Genomic DNA, 26,439 nt, shown 5'->3' on the forward strand with positions numbered 1-26,439 from the left:
ACCTGCTGGTGGCTGCAGATGGCTGGAGGCTGCCGTTGCTGTTTCTTTCCTTTTCTGTCGGCGGAAAGAAGGACAATTTTGTCTGAGGTACCTGGGTCCTGGACCACCGGGCTCAGTGGGAATGTATGAGTCCGGAAGGCAATCCGGTTCGAAGCAAGAAGGCGCTGCTGGACCTGGTGCGCGGCATTGATCCAAACGGGCCGCCTGATCACACTATTGAAGAAATGCTTTGGCAAATTGGTGATGCTTTTGCTGCTGGTGCGGTGAGTGCATGAACTGGCACGTCACCGCGGGCTAAACACCCTGGAAGTCACGGATGTTCAACTGCACCTTGAGCGCCAGTGGAATATGTGGAATACCAGGATTTAGTTCCGGTGAGACTGGGCAGGTTCACACAGCTGCACCTCCTGGACAGAGAATGCATTGATACGTGGAACAAGGAACTCATTGATGGACAGATAATTTCGACAACAAAGTTCTGGACATGATCACACATTCTCAGGCTATTCCTCCATTTCTGTTGAGGAACCGGCGAGGGGTGATACCGTGAGTTTGTTTTTTTATTTTGGGTGAACATGAGCTGATGTTGGTACCAATATGGCCGTACCAGCCTCCCCGGACAGGCGCCGGAATGTGGCGACTAGGGGCTTTTCACAGTAACTTCATTGAAGCCGACTTGTGACAATAAGCGATTTTCATTTTTCATTTCATATGGAACCGTGGCGTTTTCTTGTTTAATGGTTAGTGTGAAATGTGGAATGCTACGTAGTTGATTTTCAAATCTTTGTTACTGTTGACCGTTTTGATAAAGAAGATACGATGGATTTTGCTGGGATGGAGGGACTCGTAGCCCCCGAAGTCGGGTGTGTGGGTCAGCGATATAGCAGGGTTTCTCAGTCTGGAAAAAAATCGAGTTCGCCCTCAGAGGATCAACTCAGGGGTTGGCCCGGAGATGGCAACCGTTCGTCGACTTCTTCAAAGAAAATTGAACGTCAGCAGTGGGGGGCGAGGGGGGGGGGGAAGAAAATAGGAGGCATGGCAATGTTAGATCAGGACAGAGAACTCAGTATCCGGGTAATTAGGGAGTAGGGCAGCACGGTAACACAAGTGGATAGCACTGTACCTTCACAGCACCAGGGTCCCAGGTTCGATTCCCAGCTTGGGTCACTGTCTGCGCGGAGTCTGCACGTTCTCCCCGTGTGTGCGTGGGTTTCCTCCGGGTGCTCCGGTTTCCTCCCACAGTCCAAAGATGTGCAGGTTAGGTGGATTGGCCATGCTAAATTGCCCTTAGTGACCAAAAAGGTCAGGTTGGGTTACGGGGATAGGGTGGAAGTGAGGGCTTAAGTGGGTCGGTGCAGACTCGATGGGCCAAATGGCCTCCTTCTGCAAAACCGGACTTCAGCTTTGGTCCGCTGAAGCGCGCCCTTGATTTACACCTCTCCAACTTTCGGATAACATCCATTGCTGGAGCGCGTTGCTGATTAGGATTGAAATGCTCTGGTGCCATTAGTCGCTCAGGAGCTCTGGGCATCCAGTAATCATTCCAATGTATTCCTGGCCTGAGAAAATCTATTCTTGCCATCGAGGGAGGGCACCGAAGGTTCACCAGCCTGATTCCTGGGATGGCAGGATGGTCGTGTGAGGAGAGATTCGGTCGACTGGACCTGTATTCACTGGGAATGAGAGGGGATCTCAGTATAAAATTCAGACAGAGCGGGACAGACTGGAGGCTGCAATGTTGTTTCCCTCTGGCTGGAAGCTCCTCATCTCAGGATATGGGGTCGACCATTTAAAGAACATTACAGCACAGGAACAGGCCCTTCGGCCCTCCAAGCCTGTGCTGACCATGGCACCTGCTTAAACTAAAACTCTGCACTTACGGAATCCGTATCCTTCCATTCCCACCCTATTTATATATTTGTATAGATGTCCCTAAAATGCCCCTATGGTACCTGCTCCCACCCCCTCCCCAGGCAGCGTGTTCCATATATTTACCACCCTCTGTGTAAAAACCTACCTCGCACATCTGTTCTAAACTTTTCCCCACGCACTTTAAACCTACGTCCCCTCGTACTTGACTCTCCTACCCTGGGAAAGAGCATCTGACTATCCACTCTGTCTATGCCACTCATAATCTTGTAGACCTCTATCAGGTCGCCTCTGAACCTCCAGTGAGAACAGATCGAGTTTATCTAACATCTCCTCATAGCTAATTCCCTCCATACCAGGCAACATCCTAGTTCACCGCTTCTGTCCCCTCTCCAAAGCATCCACACCCTTCTGGCAGTGTGGCAGAATTAGGCGCAATGTTCCAAATGAGGCCGAACTAAGGTCCAGTACAGCTGACTTGCCAATTTTTATATTCAATGCCCCGACCGATGAAGGCCAGCATGTCGTTTGCCTTCTTGACTCCCTTCGCCACCTGTTTCGGACTGAGTTGAGGGGAGGGTGGGGAACCTCGACCACAGAAAGCTGTGGAGGACAAGTCACTGAATGTCTTTAAGAATGAAATAGATAGATTTCGAGACACTAAAGGCATCAAGGGGTATGGGGAGTATGAGATAGACTAGAGGATCATCCATGATCACATCGAATAGTGGAGCAGGCTCGAAGGGCCGAATGGCTCACTCCCTCTGTGTGTGTGTGTGTGTGTGTGTGTGAGACTGTGCTGGCAGGGAATGTTTAACCAGACTGGCCGAGTCTACGGAATTCGGGAACTTCCCTGGACCTTGCCAATTGGGGAAGTCAAACAAATTTCATTTCTGAAAACAGTTCAGTGAAGGTAAAGGACTTAACCGCTGGTCTGTGCAGAAGTAGGAGCCATGATTCATATCTGGCTCATTGACTGACGTGATCACGCACCAGAGTTGAAGCTGCCCATGCAATTCCTGCTTTAGTTGCCTTAATAAAAGGCAACTGCTCACGAATACGATAACAGACTCAACAACCCCATGTGTTCCTGCCAGGTTACTCAAAAGTTTTCTTTTATAATCTTTATTGTCACAAGTAGGCTGACATTAACACCGCAGTGAAGTTCCTGTGAAAATCCCCTAGTCGCCACACTCTGGCGCCTGTTCGGGTACACAGAGGGAGAATTCAGAATGTCCAATTCGCCCGACAAGCACGTCTTTCGTGGGACTTGTGGGAGGAAACCGGAGCGCCCGGAGGAAACCCCACGCAGACACGGGGGAGAACGTGCAGACTCCGCACAGGCAGTGACCCAAGCCGGGAATCGAACCTGGCGCCGTGAAGCAACAGTGCTAACCACTGTGCTACCGTGCTGCCCCGGAGTTCATGTCAGCATTGGCACTAATATTGGGCGTGACTGCACCGAATCAGCCAGATGTGCAATCTGGCAGAACAGGTGGTTCTGACTTTCCAGGTTTGTGGCTCCTCTGCAAAGTAAATTCTTCACGGATGAAATAATGGCTCCGTTATCCGGCATGTTTTCTTGGGAAAGGGATGAAATGGGGGCAGAATGACCTGGACGTTGGCTTTGATTTTTCGGACGAGGACAGTCGATGCGCTGAAACAAGACTGTATTCAGAGACTACTGCGCCCATGAACATATCTGGCACCATTGTGTGTCCCAGCTTTGATCCCGTTCTGGGAATGCAGTGCAGAGTCGTGAAGACGGAGTTCACACTGGAATGGTGGAAGTCCTGCTCCTTGGTTTGAGTGATGTGGAAGCTGTTGTTACTCTTCTCTTCGCAGGTCTCACTCAGATCTGGCTAGCCATTGCTGGCGAGGTGTCCACTTGCATTTGCCCGTGCTTTTCACAAGAACAGGGGCCTCACGGTAGCATGGTGGTTAGCATCAATGCTTCACAGCTCCAGGGTCCCAGGTTCGATTCCCGGCTGGGTCACTGTCTGTGTGGAGTCTGCACGTCCTCCCTGTGTGTGCGTGGGTTTCCTCCGGGTGCTCCGGTTTCCTCCCACAGTCCAAAGATGTGCGGGTTAGGTGGATTGGCCATGCTAAATTGCCCGTAGTGTAAGGTTAATGGGGGGGATTGTTGGGATACGGGTTACGTGGGTTTAAGTGGGGTGATCATTGCTCGGCACAACATCGAGGGCCGAAGGGCCTGTTCTGTGCTGTACTGTTCTATGTTCTAACAGAAAATGCTGTTCCTGGACAACAGGCCGCTCAGTCTTTGAAGGGAAAATGGAGTCACGAGGGCACAGGAGGAGGCCATTGGGCCCATCGTGTTGATGCTGGCCCTCCGCAGAACAATCCAACCTGTCCTTTTCACCCGCTCTATCCCACTCTTTCCCTCATTTGCCTGTCCGATTTCCTTTTGAAATCATTCATTGTGTTCTCTTCAACCACCCTGAAGCATGCAGATACAGCAAGCAATAGGGAAGGCAAATGGCAAGTTGGCCTTTAAAGCAAGGGGTACAAGAATAAAAGTGTCTTGGTAACGTTGTCCAGTGTTTTGGTGAGACCACTTCTCGAGCACTGTATACAGTTTTGGTCTCCACATGTAACAAAGGATATACTTGACTTTCTGACCCACAGACCACAATCAGTAAGAATAAATAACAACACCTCCTCCACAATAGTCCTCAATACTGGGGCCCCGTAACGCTGTGTACGTAACCCCCTACTCTATTCTTTGTACACACACGACTGCGTGGCAACATTTGGCTCCAACTCCATCTACAAGTTTGCTGACTACACGGCCATAGTGGGCCGGATCTCGAACAACGACGAATCAGAATACAGGAGGGAGATAGAGAACCCAGTGGAGTGGTGCAGCGACAACAATCTCTCCCTCAATGCCAGCAAAACTAAAGAGCTGGTCATCGACTTCAGGAAGCAAAGTACTGTACACACCCCTGTCTGTATCAACAGGGCCGAGGTGGAGATGGTTAGCAGTTTCAAATTCCTAGGGGTGCACATCACCAACAATCTGTCCTGGTCCACCCACGTCGACACTACCACCAAGAAAGCACAACAGCGCCTGTACTTCCTCAGGTAACTAAGGAAATTCGGCATGTCCACACTGACTCTTACCAACATTCACAGATGCACCATAGAAAGCATCCTATCGGGCTGCATCACAGCCTGGTATGGCAACTGCTCGGCCCAGGACCGCAAGAAACTTCAGAGAGTTGTAAACACAGCCCAGTCCATCACACAAATCCACCTCCCATACATTGACTCCATCTACACCTCCCACTGCCTGGAGAAAGCGGACAGCAGAATCAAAGACCCCTCCCACCCGGCTTACTCACTCTTCCAACTTCTTCCTTCGGGCAGGAGATACAGAAGTCTGTGAACACGCACGAACAGGCTCAAAAACAGCTTCTACCCCACTGTTACCAGACTCCGAAACAACCCTCTTATGGACTGACCTCATCAACACCAGACCCCTGTATGCTTCATCCGATGCCGGTGTTTATGTAGTTACATTGTGTTGCCCTATTATGTATTTTCTTTTTATTTAATTTTCTTCCCATGTACTCAACGATCTATTGAGCTGCTTGCAGAACAATACTTTTCACTGTACCTCAGTACACAGACAATAAACCAATCCAATCCAACTTGCATTGGAGGCGATACAGCGGAGGTTCACTAAATTGGCTCTGGGAGTGTCCTGCAATAAGACGCTGAGTATATTCTCTGGACCTTAGAAGAATGAGAGACGAGCTCATTGAGATGTGCAAAATTCTGAATGGGTTTACAAGCTGGACACTGGGAGGTCGGGGGCTCTAGAACACGGAGGTCACAATCTCGGGATAAGGGAGCCGGTCATTTAGGACTGAGATGAGGAGGGATTTCTTCACTCAAAGGATTGGGAATGTTTGGAATGGTCAACCCCAGAGGATTGTGGGTGCTCAATCGTTGACTACATTGGTACAGACATATAGAATCTCTACAGTGCAGGAGGAGGCCATTCGGCCCATCGAGTCGGCACCGACCCTCTGAAAGAGCATCATATCCAGGCCCACTCCCCCCACCCTGTCCCCGTAACCCCACCTAACCTCCTTTCGATTCTAAGGGAGAATTGAACGCGGCCAATCCACCGAACCTGCATGTCTTAGGGCTGTGGGAGGAAACCAGAGCACCCGGAGGAAAGCCACGCAGACATGGGGGAGGGGGGGGGGAGAACGTGCAGACTCCGCACAGTCACCCGAGGCGGGAATGGAACCCGGGTGCCTGGCGCTGTGAGGCAGCAGTGCTAACCGCTGTGCCCCCGTGTCGTACCATTGCTCGGGGAATTGAGAGAGTGGGCAGGAAAATGGAATCGGACACCAAGATCAGGCAAGATCGCATTGAATGGCAAAGTAGGCCTGGCTCATCCTCTCGAGGTGCGCTCCCAAACCCCCCCCCACCCAGGGCACCACTGCAGGCTCAGCATCTGACTACTGAGCATTGATAAACGCGAGGGCCATTAATATGTTTCATGTGGACTATGAGAAAGAAGCTCTGTACAGACAGTAACCAAAGCTTTCTCTGACACTAAAGAACCTCTTGGTTTAAAAATCTATATTTAGTTGAACGTTGACAGTGGGATGATTCAGTAACTGCAACAGCTGGGCTGAGGGTTCCTTATTTATCCCCTTTTGTCTGCGAAAGAGAGATTGAACATCATATTTGAAGAGATGTTAGTTTTCATTGTTTAGTCTCAAGCAAAGGCCAGTCTTTGGTTTTCTGTGCGTTTTAATTTGTCTTCAAACGTCGAGTGTTATGATCTGTAAACGCTGTCCTCTGCTACACGTCGATAGACTAGCATTCCCAAAACCCAACGGGTCACGGAGTAAGTCGCTGAGGCAATGAGCATCAACGTTCCAGGTTGAGGCCCAGTCCTATTGCGCAGTTGACGGTGTTTCGATCAGGGAAGGGGTTGGGTGGGGGCTGGCGATGGTGTAGCATTTGGCCCATCAGGCTTTAGACGCTCCCTGCTCCCAATCGCTGATCCACTGGCCCTCGGTGGTAACCGGAGAGCTAGTGGCCCCGCACCGAGTGGATAAGGCAGTTCGCTGGGCAAATGGATCTCTCGCCAGCGTTCAACATCTGGTCCAACGTGTGGGAGCTTGGGTGTCACGGAGAAACGACCAGCACTCCTCAGCAAGCGGCTCAATAAGAGAGCAGAGAGAAAGAAGGGAAAGGGATTAACAGAAGCAGAATAGTGAGTTCCAGGAGATTATGTGGAAGGGATGGAGTGTTTTTTTAACATTGTGCACTCCAAGTGGCAGTGGGGCATTGAGACTCAATGACAATGTTCACTAGATTGATTCTAGAAATGAGGGATTTGTCGGATGAGGAGAGATTGAACAGTTTAGGCCGATACTCTCCAGAGTTTAGAAGAATGAGGGGAGATCAAATTGAAGTATATAAGATGATAAAAGGTATGGATCAAGTAGACGTGAAGCGGATGCTTCCTCTTATGGGGAATTCCAGAACGAGAGATCATAATCTTAGAATAAGAGGTCGCGAATTTCAAACGGATTTGAGGAAAAGCTACTTCTCCCAAAGGGTTGCGAACGTATGGAATTCGCTACCGGAGAGTGTGGTGGATTCTGGGACAGTGAGTAAATTTAAGGAGTTCGACTAGATTTTCAATTGGTAATGGGTTGAAGGGTTATGGAGGACGGTGGAGTTGGAGCCAGGATGGGATCAGCCGTGATCACATTGAGGGTGTTAGGCTCGGGAGGTTAAATTGCCTCCTCCCGCTCCTCGGTCACGTGTTCCAGGGAGGAGATGCTCTGGCTGACTTCGCAATCCAGCTCTTGGCCTGTAACATTGTTGGTAGCAGATGAGGAACATCTCAGCCATGATAGAATGGCGGAGCAGACTCGATGGGCCAAATGGCCTAATTCTGCTCCTATATCTTATGAACTTACGACATGAAGTGGATCTGGAGAACAGTCCAGACTGGGTGAGCTGGAAAATTCAGGTTCCTGAGGCACATTGGTGACCCACATGTATTTTTACAGCAGCCCAAGAACTTCCATTATCATTTGCCTTGGGTGTCAGTATATAAATGGGTGATGTAATTGGATTCAGTTCCCAACCTGCCAAGAGCGAGATTTGAACTCCCGAGCACATTTTGGTTGCTTGTCCAGGAAAACGCCTGCAAGGCGATTATAAATATGCAACAATTAGGCAGGAGAAACGAGCGATTTACAGAGGGCTGGCTGCCCTGTGTTCCAAGGCTCAGGAAAGGCAGAAAATAGCACGAGGGATTAGGCCTAAATGATGAATTGGTAAATTTGTACCACTGCTTGGGGCAGCAGGGTAGCATGGTGGTTAGCATAAATGCTTCACAGCTCCAGGGTCCCAGGTTCGATTCCCGGCTGGGTCACTGTCTGTGTGGAGTCTGCACATCCTCCCCCTGTGTGCGTGGGTTTCCTCCGGGTGCTCCGGTTTCCTCCCACAGTCCAAAGATGTGCGGGTTAGGTTTATTGGCCATGCTAAATTGCCCGTAGTGTCCTAATAAAAGTAAGGTTAAGGGGGGGTTGTTGGGTTACGGGTATAGGGTGGATACGTGGGTTGAGTAGGGTGATCATGGCCCGGCACAACATTGAGGGCCGAAGGGCCTGTTCTGTGCTGTACTGTTCTATGTTCTATGCTTCGATCTACCGTGATCCCAGTGAGTGGGCCCGAATGGCCTACTTCTATGTCTCGTGGTCATATGGTCAATGGGCAAGCGTCGATTAGCCGGGTACTGAGGCACAAAGATCAGAAGAAGCTTGGCTTTATCATTGTTAGCTGCTAAACACACTGGACAGCACTGGACTACGGTTGGAAAAGTTCATCCTGGATCCTCGGGCCTAGCTAAGCACAGTCCATTAGAAAGATCAGGGTCACACTGGCTGCTGTTACGCTCCAGAGTCGAGATTGGTCGTTTGTTTGGGAAGGTACCAGAGTCCTACTAAACATCTGGCAAGAAATTCTTACCTCAGCGAGAGTCGACACCCTTGGGGGAACAGAACGAGGGAGTAATAAGGTTTACAGATGCTTTGCGACAGGAATCCCGAAATGTGCAAATGATTATGGATGGTCTGGTGGAGACGGTTAATGTGCTTGATTCTCTCCCAGCTTGGAGCTGGTCAAGCACAGCACTGGCAGAGTTAGGAAACGAAGGACTGAAATCAGTGCCACAACTTGGTTGGAGCTTTCTTTTGTTTACAAGCCTGTTAAGTGTGGAGGAATGCGCTGAACGTTGTTTTGTGAAATGATGTCGATAATATAGACAAGGTAGGTATGGGAGACAAGAAAACAGCAAGAGTCCTATTAGCTGCGTGGGCTTCTCAAATATTTCAAAGGAAAAATGTCAAGTATTCCTTCTGTCGGTCGTTAAGATGGATTAACAGTGTTTGATAGAACAACAAAACACACTATAAATTCAACAACGGCTCATTACAAAGTAAGTCACCCGCCTGGTACCCCCTTCAGACTGCAAAGAAATTTCTGCTTCCAAGTTTATTCCTCTCCCTGAAGCCCACTTTTCACCCCCCGGGAAGCTGTAATGTTTGAAGGTTACTGTGCACAAGTTCAGAAGATACAGGAGCAGAATGAGGCCATTTGGCCCATCGGGTCTGCTCCGCCATTCGACCATGGCTGATCCCATCCTGGCCTTAACTCCATCCTCCTACCCGTTCCCCATAACCCTTCAACCCATTGCCAATTAAAAATCTAGTCTAACTCCTGGAATTTACTCACTGTCCCAGCATCCACTGCAGTCTGGGTTGGCGAATTCCACAGATTCACAACCCTTTGGGAGAATTAGGGCTCCACCATGGCCTGCGCTGAGAAGACACCCCCCCCCGCGCATGCGCCAGAATACGCCGGCAGTTCTGCGCATGCGCGGACTCGCGCAGTCCCTTTGGCGCCGGCTGGAGTGGCCAAGCCCTCCGGCACCGGCCTAGCCCCCGGAAGTGCAGAGAATTCTGCTACTTCCAGTCGACCCTATGCTGGAATAGTTTGCGCCGTTTTTGACGCCGGCGACAGGCCATCGTGCCGGTTTCGGTGAATCCCGTCTGGAGTTTCCCCTCAACTCGGTTCTAAATCTGCAAACCTCTTATCCTCAGACTTGGGCAGCACGGTAGCATTGTGGTTAGCACAATGGCTTCACAGCTCCAGGGTCCCAGGTTCGATTCCCAGCTTGGGTCACTGTCTGTGCGGAGTCTGCACGTCCTCCCCGTGTGTGCGTGGGTTTCCTCCGGGTGCTCCGGTTTCCTCCCATAGTCCAAAGATGTGCGGGTTAGGTGGATTGGCCATGATCAATTGCCCTTAGTGTCCAAAATTGCCCTTAGTGTTGGGTGGGGTTACTGGGTTATGGGGATAGGGTGGAAGTGTTGACCTTGGATAGGGTGCTCTTTCCAAGAGCCGGTGCAGATTCGATGGGCCGAATGGCCTCCTTCTGCACTGTAAATTCTATGGTAATCTATGACTATGACGTCTCATTCTAGAATTCGCTCCACGTCTACTTTGTCCGTACCTTTTACCATCTTGTACACATCAATTTGATCTCCCCTCATTCTTTTAAACGTGAAAGAGTATCGGCCTAAACTGTTTCAATTTCTCTTCAGACGACAAACCCCTCATCTCTGGAATCAATCTAGTGAGCCTCCTCTGAACTGCCTCCAATGTCACGACATCTTTCCTCAAATAAGGGAACAAAACTGTGCTCAATACTCCGGGGGTGGTCTCACCAATGGCTTGTGCAGTTGCAACAACACTTCCTTACCTTTATACTCTGTTCCTTTAGCTAAAAATGCCAACATTCCATTCACTTTCCTTATTTTCTGCTGTACCTGCATGCTCGTTTTCTGTGACTCATGCACGAGGACAACCAGATCCCTCTGCGATGTGAACGACCTTGCCTTTATATTGCGCCTTTTCATAATCGCAGTACGTCCTAAAGTGCTTCGCCGTCAGTTCAGTTGCTTTGAAGAACTTGCATCTATTCCCACACGCCTGTCACTCCTGTGCCCGCTGATCTCAGCCCGACAAAGCCTTGATTTCTTAAAGTTCTACATCCTCTGTTTAAAATCCCACCTCCCCTGCCCAATCTCCCCCAGCCCTCCAATCCTCCGAGATCCCTGCTCCGATTCTGGCCTTCTTGAAGAGCCCGGCTATTGATCATGGACGAAGCCCTAAGCTCCAGAATTCCCTCTCTCCTCCTCTCCTTAAAATCTAATTTATAGCCACTTGTTCAAATATTCCCTTGAGTGGCCCGGTGTCAAATTTCATTTGGCAACACTCCCGTCAAGGGACATTTGAACCAGCATAAAGGTGCTATTCCGATGCAAGTTGATGTTGTTGAAGTGCATGGACAGAGCGTGTCAAATTGCAACGGTTACATTGGAAGTGCTGAATGTACAGGACAGTGACTCAGAATTAGTTGCTGCTTTGAGAACTATTAGCAGTTTTGTTCCTCGACTGTTGAATTAGACTGTTTGTCTTTCTTGTCGTTTTCACGTGCTGGCTGGGTGGGGTATTGGTGGCATGGTAGCACAGTGGTTAGCACTGTTGCTTCACAGGGCCAGGGTCCCAGGTTTGATTCCCGGATTGGGTCACTGTCTGTGCGGAATCTGCACGGTCTCCCCATGTGGGTTGCCTCCGGGCGCTCTGGTTTCCTCCCACAAGTCCCGAAAGACGTGCTTGTTGGGTGAATTGGACATTCTGAATTCTCCCTCTGTGTACCCGAACAGGCGCCGGAGTGGTACGATGCTCTAGGAGGGCCTGTTCAGTGCAAGATGGTGAGATAGTCCAATCCGCCCTGAGCTGTTGCCACTGACCGATCGTGCCTCTTCTTCCCTCCTCGCTTGTTTTCTCTCTTTCATTCTTTTCCTTCCCCCCCCCCCCCCCCCCCCCCCCCCTTCTTTCCCAGTCTATTAGTGGGCCCTTTCGGGCAATCTTTGGGTATCCATGAGAAAGTGGTACGATGATGGGCGGGCGAACCTCATTGGCTGGCTGGACTGCGGAACCGGCCACAGGCACGATCGGCCGAGTGGCTTCCTCCTGCGCTGTCAGATTACGCGGCGGATGTCGAAGTGGAACTGATGGTATGGTTAGAAGCTGTAGAATCATAGAATTTACAATGGAGGTCATTCAGCCCATCGAGTCTGCACCGGAAAGAGCACCCTAGTTAAGCCTACACCCTGTCCCCTTTATCCCCGTTACCCAGTAACCATGCATAATCTTTTCTGGACACTAAGGGAAATTTCGAATGGCCAATCCACTTAAACTGCACATCTTTGGACAGTTCACACCTCTTTAACTTGGGGTTTCCCCTATCTCTGGATCTGTAAAGACTTAATTACCTGCAGATGCTCACATTCAAAGCATTGCCTTGCATCTGTGACTTTGTCTATATATATATGTTTCTGGAACGTACCGTGGGCAGCACGGTAGCACAAGTGGATAGCCACTGTGGCTTCACAGCACCAGGGTCCCAGGTTCGATTCCCCGCTGGGTCACTGTCTGTGCAGAGTCTGCACGTTCTCCCTGTGTCTGCGTGGGTTACCTCCGGGTGCTCCGGTTTCCTCCCACAGTCCAAAGACGTGCAGATTAGGTGGATTGATCAATTGCCCTTAGTGGCCAAAAAGGTTAGGAGGGGTTACTGCGTTACAGGGATAGGGTGGAAGTGAGGGCTTAAATGGTTTGGTGCAGACTCGATGGGCCGAATGGCCTCTTTCTGCACTGTATGTTCTATGTTCTATACCTCTTCATTCACCTGAGGAAGGAGCAGTGCTGCTCTGAAAGCTAGTGATCTGAAACAAAGCTGTTGGACTTTAACCCGGTGTTGTAAGACTTCTTACTGTGCTCACCCCAGTCCAACGCCGGCATCTTCACATCAGGTTTGGACTGTGGGATGAAACCGGAGCACCCGGAGGAAACCCACGCAGATTAGGGGGAGAACGTGCAGACTCCGCACAGACAGTGACCCAAGCCGGGAATCGAACCTGGGACCCCGGAGCTGTGAAGCAACTGTGCTCACCACTGTGCTACCGTGCTGCCCATTTGAATGCGTGGGATCACCCCGCCGGGCGATGCTGTGCTACGGGTACCTACATAGCTTCAGATCCCCTTCATCCGCACCCCTCCCCACTTTACAAGGGATGCAGAAATGATTGTGAGCCAACAATGGGATTCTTTGTGACGAACGCTGAGATACTCTGGTGTTAATACAGTGCTTCATTCAGCCGCAGTCCAAGCTGTGAACTTTTTTCATGGAGTAAAAGGCCATTCAGTCTGCTCATACAGTCACTTGTTCAGTCGACTGTATGAATGAGACAAGATTGGTACTGTGGAGCCCCACAGTTCAATGTAGATCAGAGACAGAGGCTGTTGATGGTGCTTCATAGCTAATGAAAACCGACCTGCAGGAAACAAGTACGAGCGTTTCCTTGTTTTTTTTCTCCTCTCTGCTAGACCCCCCCCCCACCCCCCAACACACTCCCACCTACGACCTCCGATCCCCCCCCCCACCTGCTGCCAGATCTCCAAGACAGCCCTCTGTGACATTATCAGAAATGTAAGAACGGCAAGGGTTAATGACATGTCTAAATCGGCCACTGGAGGGAGCTAGATGTACAAGTATATAAGACATTGATGCTAAGCCTTGTGGGGGGTGGGGTGGGGTGGGGTGGGGGGGGGGGGGGGAAGAAGTTGAGGAGTGAGCTGGAGAACTGACTGAAGGAAAGATAGTGTGAGTGAGAGCAGATCATAGTTAATGTAAAAGTGTAGAGATTAGTAGTAAATGAGTGTAGATTGTATGTTTGTTATCAACTGTGAATTATATAGGACTAAGTGTTGAATCCAAATAAGTAGTGTTAATAAATTTATAGCTTTGTTCAATTTAAAGCTATTTGTGAACACGACGCCAGCCATCCGGAATTTAGCAATGCAAAGAACACCACACCCTCGATAACTTACTTGCATTTATTTAACACCTTTTGAATTGTCAAACATCTGACGCGAGTGTCTTAAAAGATGGGAGGGTTAAAGAGGGAACTCCAGAGCTGAGGACCCAGAATGCACAGCGGAGGTGGGTTAAAATCGGAGGAGGGGGAGGGGGGGGGGGGGAGGGGGAGGGGGGGGGGAGGGGGGAGGGGGAGGGGGGGAGGGGGGGTGCCCCAGAGGCCAGAATCAGAGGAGGGTTGGAGGAAGATCATGGTTACCAGCAATGTTCCCGCTCATTATCATTCCTCACGGGTGGAGGTGGGCGCTCGGGCGGGGGAATCCCATCCTGAGTTGAGTCAGCCCTGCCACTGAATGCTGACCCCGCGCTGCAGGATTTAACGCTCCTCCACTCCCGCTCTCTCCACAGATCTGGACCAGTTATTCTCGGAGCTGCAGTCGTTTCTCAAGGTGTTGGACACGGAGAGTTTAAGCTGCGCCGCAGAGTCGAAGAAGGAGTCGGTGGCAGAGTTGCTTCAGGAGCTGAACGGAAGTTCCTGTCCTCAACAACCCGGATTCAGTACGTACTGTTCATCTGTTGTCATACAACGCATGTCGCAGACTCTCTCAGGAACAAAGGGCTGGATTCTCCATAATTCAGACTATGTCCCAGGCCAGCATCAAAGCGGTGGCTTTTTACTCCTAAAAATCCTGGGAAAAAGTGAAACGCGTTCCTAGCCCTGCAGGGGGCTAGCAGGGAATTGGCGTAGATCTAGCAGCTTTTGCTGCAGATACGGGCCGCTGCACTTCCGGGTCAGAGGCCGCGCACAGCGGCGGCCGCGCCCTGCTCCATGGCAGACTCGACCGCGGAGCCAGATCGAAGAAAGAGACCACCCTGATTGGCCGCGCACCCGACCAGCAAACCCTGCCCCACACCGCCCATAAAGCCCCCCCCCCCCCCCCCCCCCCCCCCCCCCCCCCCCCCCCTCTCCCAGGCCTCCGATCTGCCCGACCCCAACCAGGGCAGCCGTGGACTGGGTCCACAGCTGCCGTGTGAGCATCCCAACCGGCAATAGCAGGTTAGTTCCACGCCGTCGGGAACTCGGCTGGCCGGGGGCCGAGGATTGCTGGGAGGGCCTCTGGCAATGGCCCCCCCAGCCGCGCGGAGTACTCCGCGAACACGCCGATTCTCGGGTCCCGGAGAATCGGAGCCGGGCCTGATTTCGGCGTGAAATTGGATTCTCCGTCCCTGCGCCAAACGCGATTTTGGTGCAGGGCTGTGGAGAATGCAAACCAAAGTCTTTGTGTTTTTTTCTCCTCCCTCTCTTTGAAGGGTGGAGATGATAGGCTTCCAGGGACTCCAGACTCTAAGCTGCCTTCCAAGCGCACAGATGAATTCCTTCTTATTTATCCTCTGGGGAGAACAGCTCCTGCTTATCAGAATAACCACCTCTCACCTGGCAAATGTCCCATTCTTTTTTTCTTTTTTTTTAAATTTAGAGTACCCAATTATTTTTTCCAATACACGGGCAATTTAGAGTGGCCAATCCACCTACCCTGCACGTCTTTGGGTTGTGGGGGCGAAACCCACGCAAACACGGGGAGAATGTGTAAATTCCACACAGACAGTGACCCAGGGCCGGGATTCGAACCCAGGTCCTCAGCGCCGTAGGCAGCAATGCTAACCACTGTGCCACTGTGCTGCCCGCCCATGTCCCATTCTGACCCTGTTCGAAGCTGAAAACAAGCTTTCACTTAAAACAGATTTTTATGGAACTCAAAATTTCCTTCCCCCTTCAATGAGCAAAAGCAAACACTTTCAAATAATGGCTAGCACTGCTGCCTCACAGCGCCAGGGACCTGGGTTTGATTTTGGCCTCGGGTCACTGTCTGTGTGGAGTTTGCACATTCTACCAGTGTCTGCGTGGGTTTCCTCCCACAGTCCAGAGATGTGTAGATTAGGTGGATTGGCCGTGCTAAATTGCCCTTGGTGCTCAAAGATGCGCAGGTTAGGTGGATTGGCCATGATGAATTGCATCTTAGTGTCCAAAGACGTGCAGGTTGGGTGGATTGGCCATGATCAATTGCATCTTAGTGTTCAAAGACATGCATGTTAGGTGAATTGGCCATGATCAATTGCATCTTAATGTCCAAAGATGTGCAGGTTGGGTGGATTGGCCATGATCAATTGCATCTTAATGTCCAAAGATGTGCCGGTTGGGTGGATTGGCCATGATCAATTGCATTTTAGTGTCCAAAGATGTACAGGTTAGATGAATTGGCCATGATCAATTGCATCTTAGTGTCCAAAGATGTGCATGTTAGGTGAATTGGCCATGATCAATTACATCTTAGTGTCCAAAGATGTGCATGTTAGGTGAATTGGCCATGATCAATTGCATTTTAGTGTCCAAAGATGTACAGGTTAGAAGAATTGGTCATGATCAATTGCATTTTAGTGTCCAAAGATGTGCAGGTTAGATGAATTGGCCATGATCAATTGCATTTTAGTGTCCAAAGATGTGCAGGTTAGATGAATTGGCCATGATCAATTGCATTTTAGTGTCCAAAAGGTGAGATGGAGTTATTGGGTTGCATGGATAGGTTGGGGATTTGGGCCTAGGTCGGGTGCCCTTTCAGAGGGTCGGTGCAGACCTGATGGGCCGAATGGTGATTCTATGATCCCACCATGTCTCTGTGGAGAAAGGTGACACAATGCTGATGGGAGAGAGAGAGAAAGGGGCGGTAACAGGATTTTACCTTGGCCCCACCGAGCTTCTTTGGCATTCTCCCTTCATCATTCCCCAACTGGGGAAAAAGCGGGAGCTTTGAAGGGGAAAGCTTTCAAAACAAATGTTTGTGTGTGGAGCAAAGCAATGATTGCAGCTGTTTAATGAGATTCTCCCTGTGCTTCAGTGCCGGCCGAGGATGCAGATTACATGTTCATGAGTTGTGTTACCCTGACAGAGAATCGCTCGGAGATGGAGATTGCCGCGAATGGTAGGTGGGATTCCTTTTCATTACAGATTTTCTCATGGCCGCCTGGCAGAGTGTCAGCAAGACTAACCTGTTGAAAGCCAGGAGGGGGCATCAGGACTGATCAAGCAGTATCCAGTATCTTTGTGTCACCTATGCCTTAGCGGGTAGCACTCTTGCCTCTTGAGACGGGAGGTGGTGGGTTCAAGTCCGTCTCCTGGGACGTGGCATTCACGGACACCGCGGAGGGAGTGCTGAACTGTCAGAGGCGCTGTCTTTCAGTTGAGACATCGGATCGAGGCCCTGTCTGCCATCTGAGGTGGATGTAGCACAGTGGTTAGCACTGTTGCCTCACAGCGCCAGGGTCCCGCGTTCGATTTCCGGCTTGGGTCACTGTCGGTGCAGAGTCTGCACGTTCTCCCCGTGTCTGCGTGGGTTTCCTCCGGGTGCTCCGGTTTCCTCCCACAAGTCCCGAAAGGCACACTGGGCTAAATCGCTGGCTTTGAAAGCAGACCAAGCAGGCCAGCAGCACGGTTCGATTCCCGTAACAACCTCCCCGAACAGGCGCCGGAATGTGGCGACTAGGGGCTCTTCACAGTAACTTCATTTAAGTCTACTCGTGACAATAAGCGATTTTCATTTTCATTTCATTTCTGAATTCTCCCTCGGTGTCCCCAAGCAGGCGCCGGAGTGTGGCGACTCAGGGCTTTTCACAGTAACTTCATTGCAGTGTTAATGATTATTACTATTATTAGAAGAGCCCATGGTGCCACTTTGATGTGGAGATGTCGGCGTTGGACTGGGGTGAGCACAGTAAGAAGTCTTACAACACCAGGTTAAAGTCCAACAGAGTTTATTTGGAATCACTAGCTTTCAGAGCACTGCTCCTTCCTCAGGTGAATGAAGAAATATATATATAGACAAAGTCAAAGATGCAAGACGATGCTTTGAATGCGAGCATTTGCAGGTAATTAAGTCTTTACAGATCCAGAGAGTGGGGTAACCCCAGGTTAAAGAGGTGTGAATTGTCTCAAGCCAGGATAGTTGGTAGGATTTCACAAGCCTAGGCCAGATGGTGGGGGGTGAATGTAATGCAACATGAATCCAAGGTCCCAGTTGAGGCCACATTGAATAAGAGCTTGGGAGCTATCTCCAGTGTACCTTACCCATCAGCACCTAAAAGCAGGTGAACTGGTCACGATCACATCGCCTGCTGTGGGATCTTGCTGTGTGTGTACCGGTTGTCGCTTTCACTTCGTTGTTTGCCTTGAGTTGCAGAAGGGCCCACAGAGATGCTGGTTTTGCTTGGGGAGTCGTTTGTTGGAAGGTGGGGGCAGAAATACGCAAGTATAGCTGGCCCTCTGGGAGCAGGAGTGGGCAAGACAGCCGCTCGGGTCCTTTGACCCATTCAGTCGCCTTCAACATCAACGCCACGTATCCGCAGCGAGATCGGCGCTGCGACATTCCCAACATTGCTGAGCTGGAGCGATTAGCGCCTGGTCGGATTGCATTGTCAGTACATCGGTGAAGACCATGTGAATCTTCCTAACTCATCCAACTCTGAAAAAGTAATTCTACCGTTTCCCCAACAGCAAATGAGTGGCGGAACGTCCTGGAGATCATTGAAGACGCGGAAGAGATTTCACCCTGTCCCCCACTATCAGATGATTTTCAAGTGCAAGTGGTAAGGGCGGCATTTATTTGATGCAGTTTAATCCGGACAAATGCGAGGTGATGCATTTTGGGAGATCCAATTCAGGTGGGAGCTATAAAATAAATGGCAGAACCATCAGGAGCATAGAGACACAGAGAGATCCGGGCATACAGGTCCACAAATCCTTAAAAGGCAGCGGGTATCGAGTATAAAAGCTCAAAACTTATTTTACCGTTACATAGAACGTTGGTTAGGCCACATTTGGAATACCGTGTCCAATTCTGGTCACCACACTACCAGAAGGACGTGGAGGCTTTGGAGAGAGTACAGAAAAGGTTTACCAGGATGCTGCCTGGTATGGAGGGTATTAGCTATGAGGAGAGATTGAATAAACTGGGATTGTTCTCCCTAGAGAGATGGAGGCTGAGGGGCGACCTGATAGAAGTTATGAGGAGTGTATATAGAACATAGAACAGAACAGAACAGAACAGGCCCTTCGGCCCTCGATGTTGTGCCGAGCCTTGTCTGGAACCAAAATTAAGTTCCCTGTCATTCTGGTGTGCTCCATGTGCCTATCCAATAACTGCTTGAAAGTTCCTAAAGTGTCCGACTCCACTATCACAGCAGTCAGTCCATTCCACACCCTAACCACTCTCTGAGTAAAGAACCTACCTCGGACATCCCTCCGATATCTCCCACCCTGAACCTTATAGTTATGCCCCCTTGTAACAGCTACATCCACCCGAGGAAATAGTCTCTGATAGTACATAGTACTTAGAGTGAACAGCTGGAGGCTTTTTCCCAGGGTGGAAATGACAATTACAAGGGGGCAAAGTTCAAGGTGAGGGGGGGGGTAGGTTCAGTGGAGATGTGCGGGGGATGCTTTTTACACAGAGGGTGGTGGTGGCCTGGAATGCGCTGCCAAGTGAGGTGGTTGAGGCAGATACGTTAGCGACCTTTCAGACTTATTTGGATAGGCACATGAACAGACGGGGTGTAGAAGGATACAGGCGGTTGGTCTAGATAGGACACGTGATCAGCGCAGGCTTGGAGGGCCTATTCCTGTGCTGTATTGTTCTTTGTTAACCGAATCACGTTGCACAGGTCTGAAAGGGCTTATTGTACGCACACTTCAGAGATAGTCTGCAAGTTGGAGAGTGAAATTTATAACCTAAAGAATATCTTCTGACGGGAATTGGGGAGAAAGTCTCTTTCGACTGGGAGGCAGAGTGAGGAGGTGGTTCTGCTGTCTACCCAGCATTGTGACTGCGATGCATGCGATCCCAACACTTTGTTCTTCATGTTTCTTTGCATCGTTCTAGGGAGCATGTCACAAACGGCCAACTTTTGAAAGAACTAATTGACGCGCCCAAGCTTGTTCCAGCCCACATTCGCGTGAGGCCCATCCTGTTGCTAACCCTCAAAGCCAGTCTGAGCATCCGGCATCTAACAGGTCAGAGAGTGTCAGTGTGGCTTGTGCAGTCCCTGACCGCACACTGCGCTGAGAGATGTTTCAGTGTCGAGCACTCCATCACCTGTGGCGGCAAGAAGCTCCTTCCAGCCTCCAAACTTTCCAAATTACAAGAAAGCTATAGAAGCCCTGGAGAAACATAGAAAATAGGTACAGGAATAGGCCATTCGGCCCTGTGAGCCTGTACTACCATTCAATATAATCAAGGCTGATTGTGCAAATTCAGTATCCCATTCCTGCTTTCTCTCCATACCCCTTGATCCCTTTAGCCGCAAGGGCCACGTCCAGCTCCCTCTTGAATATATCCAACGAACCGGCCCCAACGGCTTTCCATGGCAGAGAATACCACAAGTTCACGACTCTCTGAGAGAAGAAGTTCTTCCTCCTGAAAAAATGAAAAATGCTTATTGTCACAAGTAGGCTTCAAATGAAGTTACTGTGTAAAGCCCCTAGTCGCCACATTCCGGCGCCTGTTCGGGGAGGCTGGTACGGGAATTGAACCGTGCTGCTGGCCTGCCTTGGTCTGCTTTCAAAGCCAGCGATTTAGCCCTGTGCTAAATCAGCCCCCTCATCTCAGTCCTGAATGGTTGACCCCTTATTCTTAGGCTGTGACCCCTAGTTCTGGACGTCCCCAACATCGGGAATATTCTTCCCGCATCCCAGCCTGTCCAGTCCCATCAGGGTTTTATATGCTTCTGTGAGATCCCCTCTCATTCTTCTGACTTCCAGTGAGTATCAGCCCAGTCGATCCAGTCTTTCTCCACATGCCAGTCCTGCCATCCGGGAATTAGCCTGGGGGACCTTCGCTGGACACCCTCAACAGCAAGGAAGTGTATTAAATAGTTTCACAAGAAAGCGCCACTAACCAAGAGGTGGCAAGATTGGATTGGATTGGATTTGTTTATTGTCACGTGCACCGAGGTACAGTGAAAAGTATATTTCTGCAAGCAGCTCAACAGATCATTCAGTACATGGGAAGAAAAGGGAATAAAAGAAAATACATAATAGGGCAACACAAGGTATACAATGTAACTACACAAGCATTGGCATCGGATGAAGCAGACAGGGTGTAGTGTTAATGAGGTCAGTCAATAAGAGGGTCATTTAGGAGTCTGGTGACAGCGGGGAAGAAGCTGTTTTTGAATCTGTTCGTGCGTGTTCTCAGACTTCTGTATCTCCTGCCCGATGGAAGAAGTTAGAAGAGTGAGTAAGGCGGGTGGGAGGGGTCTTTGATTATGCTGCCCGCTTCCCCCAGGCAGCGGGAGGTGTAGATGGAGTCAATGGATGGGAGACAGGTTCGTGTGATGGACTGGGCGGTATTCACGACTCTCTGAAGTTCCTTGCGTTCCTGGATCGAGCAGTTGCCATACCAGGCTGTGATGCAGCCCAATAGGATGCTTTCTATGGTGCATCTGTAAATGTTGGGAAGGTTTAATGTGGACATGCCGAATTTCCATCGTTTCCTTAGGAAGTATAGTTGTGCTTTCTTGGTGGTAGCGTCAACGTGGGTGGACCAGGACAGATTGACTGGGCAGGTTGGTACACTTTGTAATCGTTCAGAGGAGACTGAGAGGTGACTTGTCTTGAAAATGATGAAAGGGTTTGATCAGGCAAATATGGAGAAGACATCTCCACCTGTGGGCAGTCCAAAGCTCGGGGCCAGGAAAACGTAGTCATGAATAAATTCAATAGGGAATTCTGGAAAAACCTCTTTACTACGATTGCAATGAGTTGAACTTATGGAGCACCTTTTGTCATATTACCATGATTGGTAATATGTTGTATTCTTTGTCCTTTCTTCCAGAATGACACGATGTAGTGTTGACAAAGAATATACCAATGAAAAGATTGAAACAAAACTAATTTATTATTACACTACTAATTAAATGAAGTTCGAACACTCTACTGAGCTACAGATAATAATTAATTGATATTGAATCTGTCTTACAGAACTCAATATTGTATCTAGTCACTAACTACACTATGATCTAACCTCGTGCTCTCTCTATCTCCTCTAAGCTTCTTCTAGTGCTTTCAGCATGCTTCTCCTCATGCTATTCCCAGAATTCCCTGAGAGCCTGACTTAAATACAGAGAAGTAGTAATGCCCTCTCGTGTTTGATTTACACAGAGATGTAATTATTAACCCTTCACTAACCTGTCTGTGTACATATCATTACACCTTTAACATTGAAAAATGTTCCCAATGTGTTTCGCAGTAGTGATTAACAAACAAAATGTGTCACTGGGCCACGTAAGAAGATATTAAGACAGGTGACCAGCTTGGTCAGACAGATAGGCTTTCGGGATCGACGGAAAGGGAGGAGAGAGAGGAAAGAGGCCAAAGGGGTTTAGGGAGGGAATTTCGTAGCTCAGGATCCAGATTGTTGAAGCCATGGCCGGCAGCGCAAGAGCAATCAGAATCGAGGCGGGAATTGGGGATTTGCAGAGATCCCGGAGGTCGGGATTTGGGAAAACCAGGATGAGAATTTTAAAATTGAGGCCTTACTTGATCAGGAGCCAGTGTGGGGGAGCGAGCACAGGGGGGTGCTGGGTTAACAGGAAAGTTAGGATACAGAGGTTTGGCCGGTGAAGGCGGACAGTAGGTGGAAGGACGGTGTGTCGGAATGGACGAGGCTAGCGGTAATGAAGGCATGGTGACGTTAGTTTGAGAATGTGGCCAGTAGTTGAGGTGAGTAGAATCGATGCATTTAAGGAGGAGCTGGATAAATGCACAAGGAGATCTGACAAGGTTTAACCAACCCGGCCGGAGATGGCACCTCAGCCCAAGCTGGGAGAGCCCTCAGCGGCTGTGAGACCCAAGGTTGTTGAGGCATATCGATCTGGGAAAGCAAGTCCATGACTATGTGCAGACGAGGGAATATGGCGGTGGTCAGCAGGTCGTGGTTGGGGGGGGGGGGGGGGGGGGGGGGGGGGGAGTAAATGCAGTCAATTCTCAGCTCCTGAGCAGAGAGACAGACGAGATAACGCGCGGGATTCTCCGTCACGTCCGGCTCGTTTTCCGGCGTGGCAGGCTACAGCCGGCAGTGGGATTCTCCCGCTGCGCTATCAGGAATGCTGTGGGCGTGGGTGCAATGCCGGCGAAGCGGAGCTCCCGCCAACGGAGAATCCCGCAGCATGTTTCAAGTCTGTGACCATTCATCAGAACGCCAATGACATTAATATTGGACGATTTTCCTTTTTAAAAATAAATTTAGAGTATCCAATTCACTTTTTCCAATTAAGGGGCGATTTAGCCTGGCCAATCCACCTACCCTGCACATCTTTGGGTTGTGGGGGTGACACCCACGCAAACACGGGGAGAATAACTTTAAGTTCCTGGGGGTCACCATCACCAACAGCCTGACCTGGTCCGCTCACGTTAAGAAAGCCCAACAAAGTCCCCACTTCCTACGGAAGCTAAAAGAAATTTGGCATGTCTGCATCGACTCTCACAAACTTCTACAGATGTGCCATAGAGAGCATCCTATCCGGCTGCATCACAGCTTGGGTATGGCAACTGCTCGGCCCAAGATCGCAAGAAACTACAGAGTGTGGTGAACTCAGCCCAATGCATCACACAAGCTGGTAACCCCCACATTGATTCTGTCCACATCTCCCGCTGCCTCAGGAAGGCAGACAGCATTATCAGAGACCCCTCCCACCCAGGCTTTGCCTTCTTCCAGACCCTTCCATCAGGCAGAAGGTACAGAAGTCTGAAGACCTGCACATCCAGACATAGGAACAGCTTCTTCCCTACAGCTACCAGACTCCTCAACGACTCCCCCTCGGACTGATCTGTTCCCTGTAAGAACACTATTCACGACGCCCTATGCTGCTCTTGCTCACGTATTTGCTTTGTTTGGCCCATTGTTCCACACTGGAACCAATCACTGTTTGTCGATGTACCATTTGTCAATGTTCTCTGTCGATTATTCTTTTGTCTACTATGTACGTACTGTGTACGTTCCCTCGGCCGCAGAAAAATACTTTTCTTGTACTTCGGTACATGTGACAATAAATCAAATCAAATCAATCAATGTGTAAACTGTACACGGACAGTGACCCAGAGCCAGGATCGAACCCAGGTCCTTGGCGCCGTGGGGCAGCAGTGCTAACCACTGCGCCACCCTGCTTGAAAGATTTTCCCGTGCACTTTGGTGGTCAGGATCATTTCTCCCAGACACTGTCAGGAGTGGGATTTGCACGCACACAATTCCTGTGGGGAGAGGGACACAGTTACGCAGATATCGAGGAAGCACCTCGATAGATCGGTAAACTGGCGGACGCCTTGAGTAGCTATGACGACCCCCTTTTTATAACTGAGGCAGCACCCCGGTGGCATTCCCCCCCAGACAGAGCCACCCCGGAAGGGTAAAAATCAGCCAAAATGAACAGGGTTGGGGGCGGGGGGGGGGGGGGGGGGGGGGGGGGGGGGGGGGGAGAAATCCTGTTAAAATGAATCCGAATGGTTTGTTTGCAGCTGTTTCACTTTTCGGGGAAAAAAAATGTTTCAAAGGCTGTGACTCTCTCTGCTAAAAATCACCCTGTTTATTTTGTTACAAATTTGAACAACTTCGCAACCACAAAAAGAAATATGCTGTCAGGGTGAGAGCAACAATCAGAGCCGTTCCAGTCCCCCGCACAATGTTAAAATGAAGAAAAAGCAGCCTTAACTCCTGTGGCCAAACCCACGTTCACTCTAACGCCAGACCCTTGTGAGATAGCAAAAGTTGGCCTCCCTCTTTCCTCCCTTCCTCGTCTCTCTTCCCCTCTTTCCCCTACTCCCTTTCCCTCTTCCCCTCATTACCTTCTCCCTCGCCTCCTCCTCTCTTTATCCCCATCCTCTTTTTCCTCAATCAATCTTTATCCCCCTCCCTCTTCTCCCCTCTTCCATTCCCTGGCGCTTCCCTCCCCCTCCCCCCCTGCGTTCCTCCCCCAAACTGTGTGAGGAGCGCTTACTCATGGCAGAGTTCCGATTCTTTTGAGGTCTGAGCTGATAGCAGGCAGCTGCTGTGGACTGGACGGCTTCCAGAATGGAGTCCGTGACCATCCGCACTCCCACGGTTACTCTAATGAGAGGCACTAATGAGACCACATCAGAAAAAAGCCTCTGAAGATTAGGGCCACATCGGCCCAATTAGCTGGCACCAGCCATTACAGTTCCACTTTCACCCACTCCCCAGCTCACTGTTATGTTCTCGAATGTGGCTGTGTGCTCATGCAATACAGGGTCTATAATTTAGTAGCAAATCAACTCCCCTTGACATTCAACAGCATTACCATCATGGAATCCCCCACCATCAACATTCCCCGCTCACCATTGACCAGAAGCTGAACTGGACCCAGCCATATAAATACTGTGGCTACCAGAGCAGGTCAGAGGCTGGGAATCCTGCGGAGAATAACTCACCTCCTGACCCCCCCCAAAGTCTGTCCACCATCTACAAGGCACAAGTCAGGAGTGTGAGGGAATACTCTCCACTTGCCTGGATGAGTGCAGCTCCCAACAACACTCAAGAAGCTCCACACCATCCAGGACAAAGCAGCCCCGCTTGATCGGCACCCCAACCACAAACATTCACTCCCTCCACCACTGGTGCACACTGGCAGCATCTGTACCTATGAGAGGTGTTGCTGCAACTCACCAAGGCTCCTTCGGCAGCCGCTTCCAAACCTGAGACCTCAACCACCTGGAGGGACAGGGGCAGCAGAGACATCGGCACACCACCACCTGCCGAGTTGTATGACACACCAAAGAGCCATCGACCAAGGAATCCCTTGGGATGTCTGATAGGATGAGACTCCCTGCAGTTTTCCCTGTTCCACCCAGCTCCTGCTCCTTGCCCTGCTTCTCCTGGGCAAGTACTTCAGCAGCTTGAAGATGCTCCCTACTCACGTGGCAGCACTGGCTATTAGTTTACGCAGTAATAATAGCTGGTAGCCCAGTGCGAGTGGCCAGTTTCAGGGTAGAAAGGGAAGAATGATGACAAAAGACTGTTGAATGTGCTGGTCTCGACTTCAAGGGACTAACGTGTGTGGAAAGTGACGGAAGAACATAAGCAATAGGATCATGAGTCGGACTTTTGACCCTTTGATAAGGTCATGGCCGATCTGATGTGACGTCAATTCCACGTTCCTGCCTGACCCCCATGTTTTTTTTCCAATTAAGGGACAATTTAGCGTGGCCAATTCTGCACATACCGTGCACATACCCCACACAGTCACGGGGAGAATGTGCAAACTCCACATGGACAGTGACCTAGGGCCAGGATCTAACCCGGGTCCTCAGCGCCCATGAGGCAGCAGTGCTAACCACCGTACTGTTCTTTGACCCCCCCCCCCCCCCCGCCACCTCCGTTAACCGAAAATCCATCAAACTCCGTCTTCAATGAGCCAGCCCTCCACCGTTCGCTGGAGGAAAGAGTTCCGCAGACTCTGAGAGAGGGAATCCTGTCAACCCCCTCAGGATCTTCTATGTTCCG

The 26,439-nt window shown here is 50.2% G+C and overlaps 1 protein-coding gene across 3 annotated transcripts in view; it reads left to right on the plus strand.

Annotated features, from left to right (window-relative positions):
- The window catches only part of LOC119957431 (actin filament-associated protein 1-like 2), a 78,290-nt gene that overhangs the window by 23,784 nt on the left and 28,067 nt on the right, over positions 1-26,439 (plus strand). For 2 of the 3 annotated variants that reach the window (XM_038785495.1, XM_038785496.1), the window contains exons 1-4: positions 13,151-13,347; positions 14,285-14,434; positions 16,771-16,854; positions 18,423-18,514. In XM_038785495.1, coding sequence (XP_038641423.1) covers positions 13,323-13,347; positions 14,285-14,434; positions 16,771-16,854; positions 18,423-18,514 — 351 coding nt within the window. In that variant the 5' untranslated portion in view covers positions 13,151-13,322. Of the gene's footprint in view, positions 1-13,150; positions 13,348-14,284; positions 14,435-16,770; positions 16,855-18,422; positions 18,515-26,439 lie in introns of those variants that run through there. The other variant, XM_038785497.1, reaches the window with a different exon arrangement.

The sequence above is a fragment of the Scyliorhinus canicula genome, chromosome 26 (assembly GCF_902713615.1).
Source record: "Scyliorhinus canicula chromosome 26, sScyCan1.1, whole genome shotgun sequence".
NCBI lineage: Eukaryota > Metazoa > Chordata > Chondrichthyes > Carcharhiniformes > Scyliorhinidae > Scyliorhinus > Scyliorhinus canicula.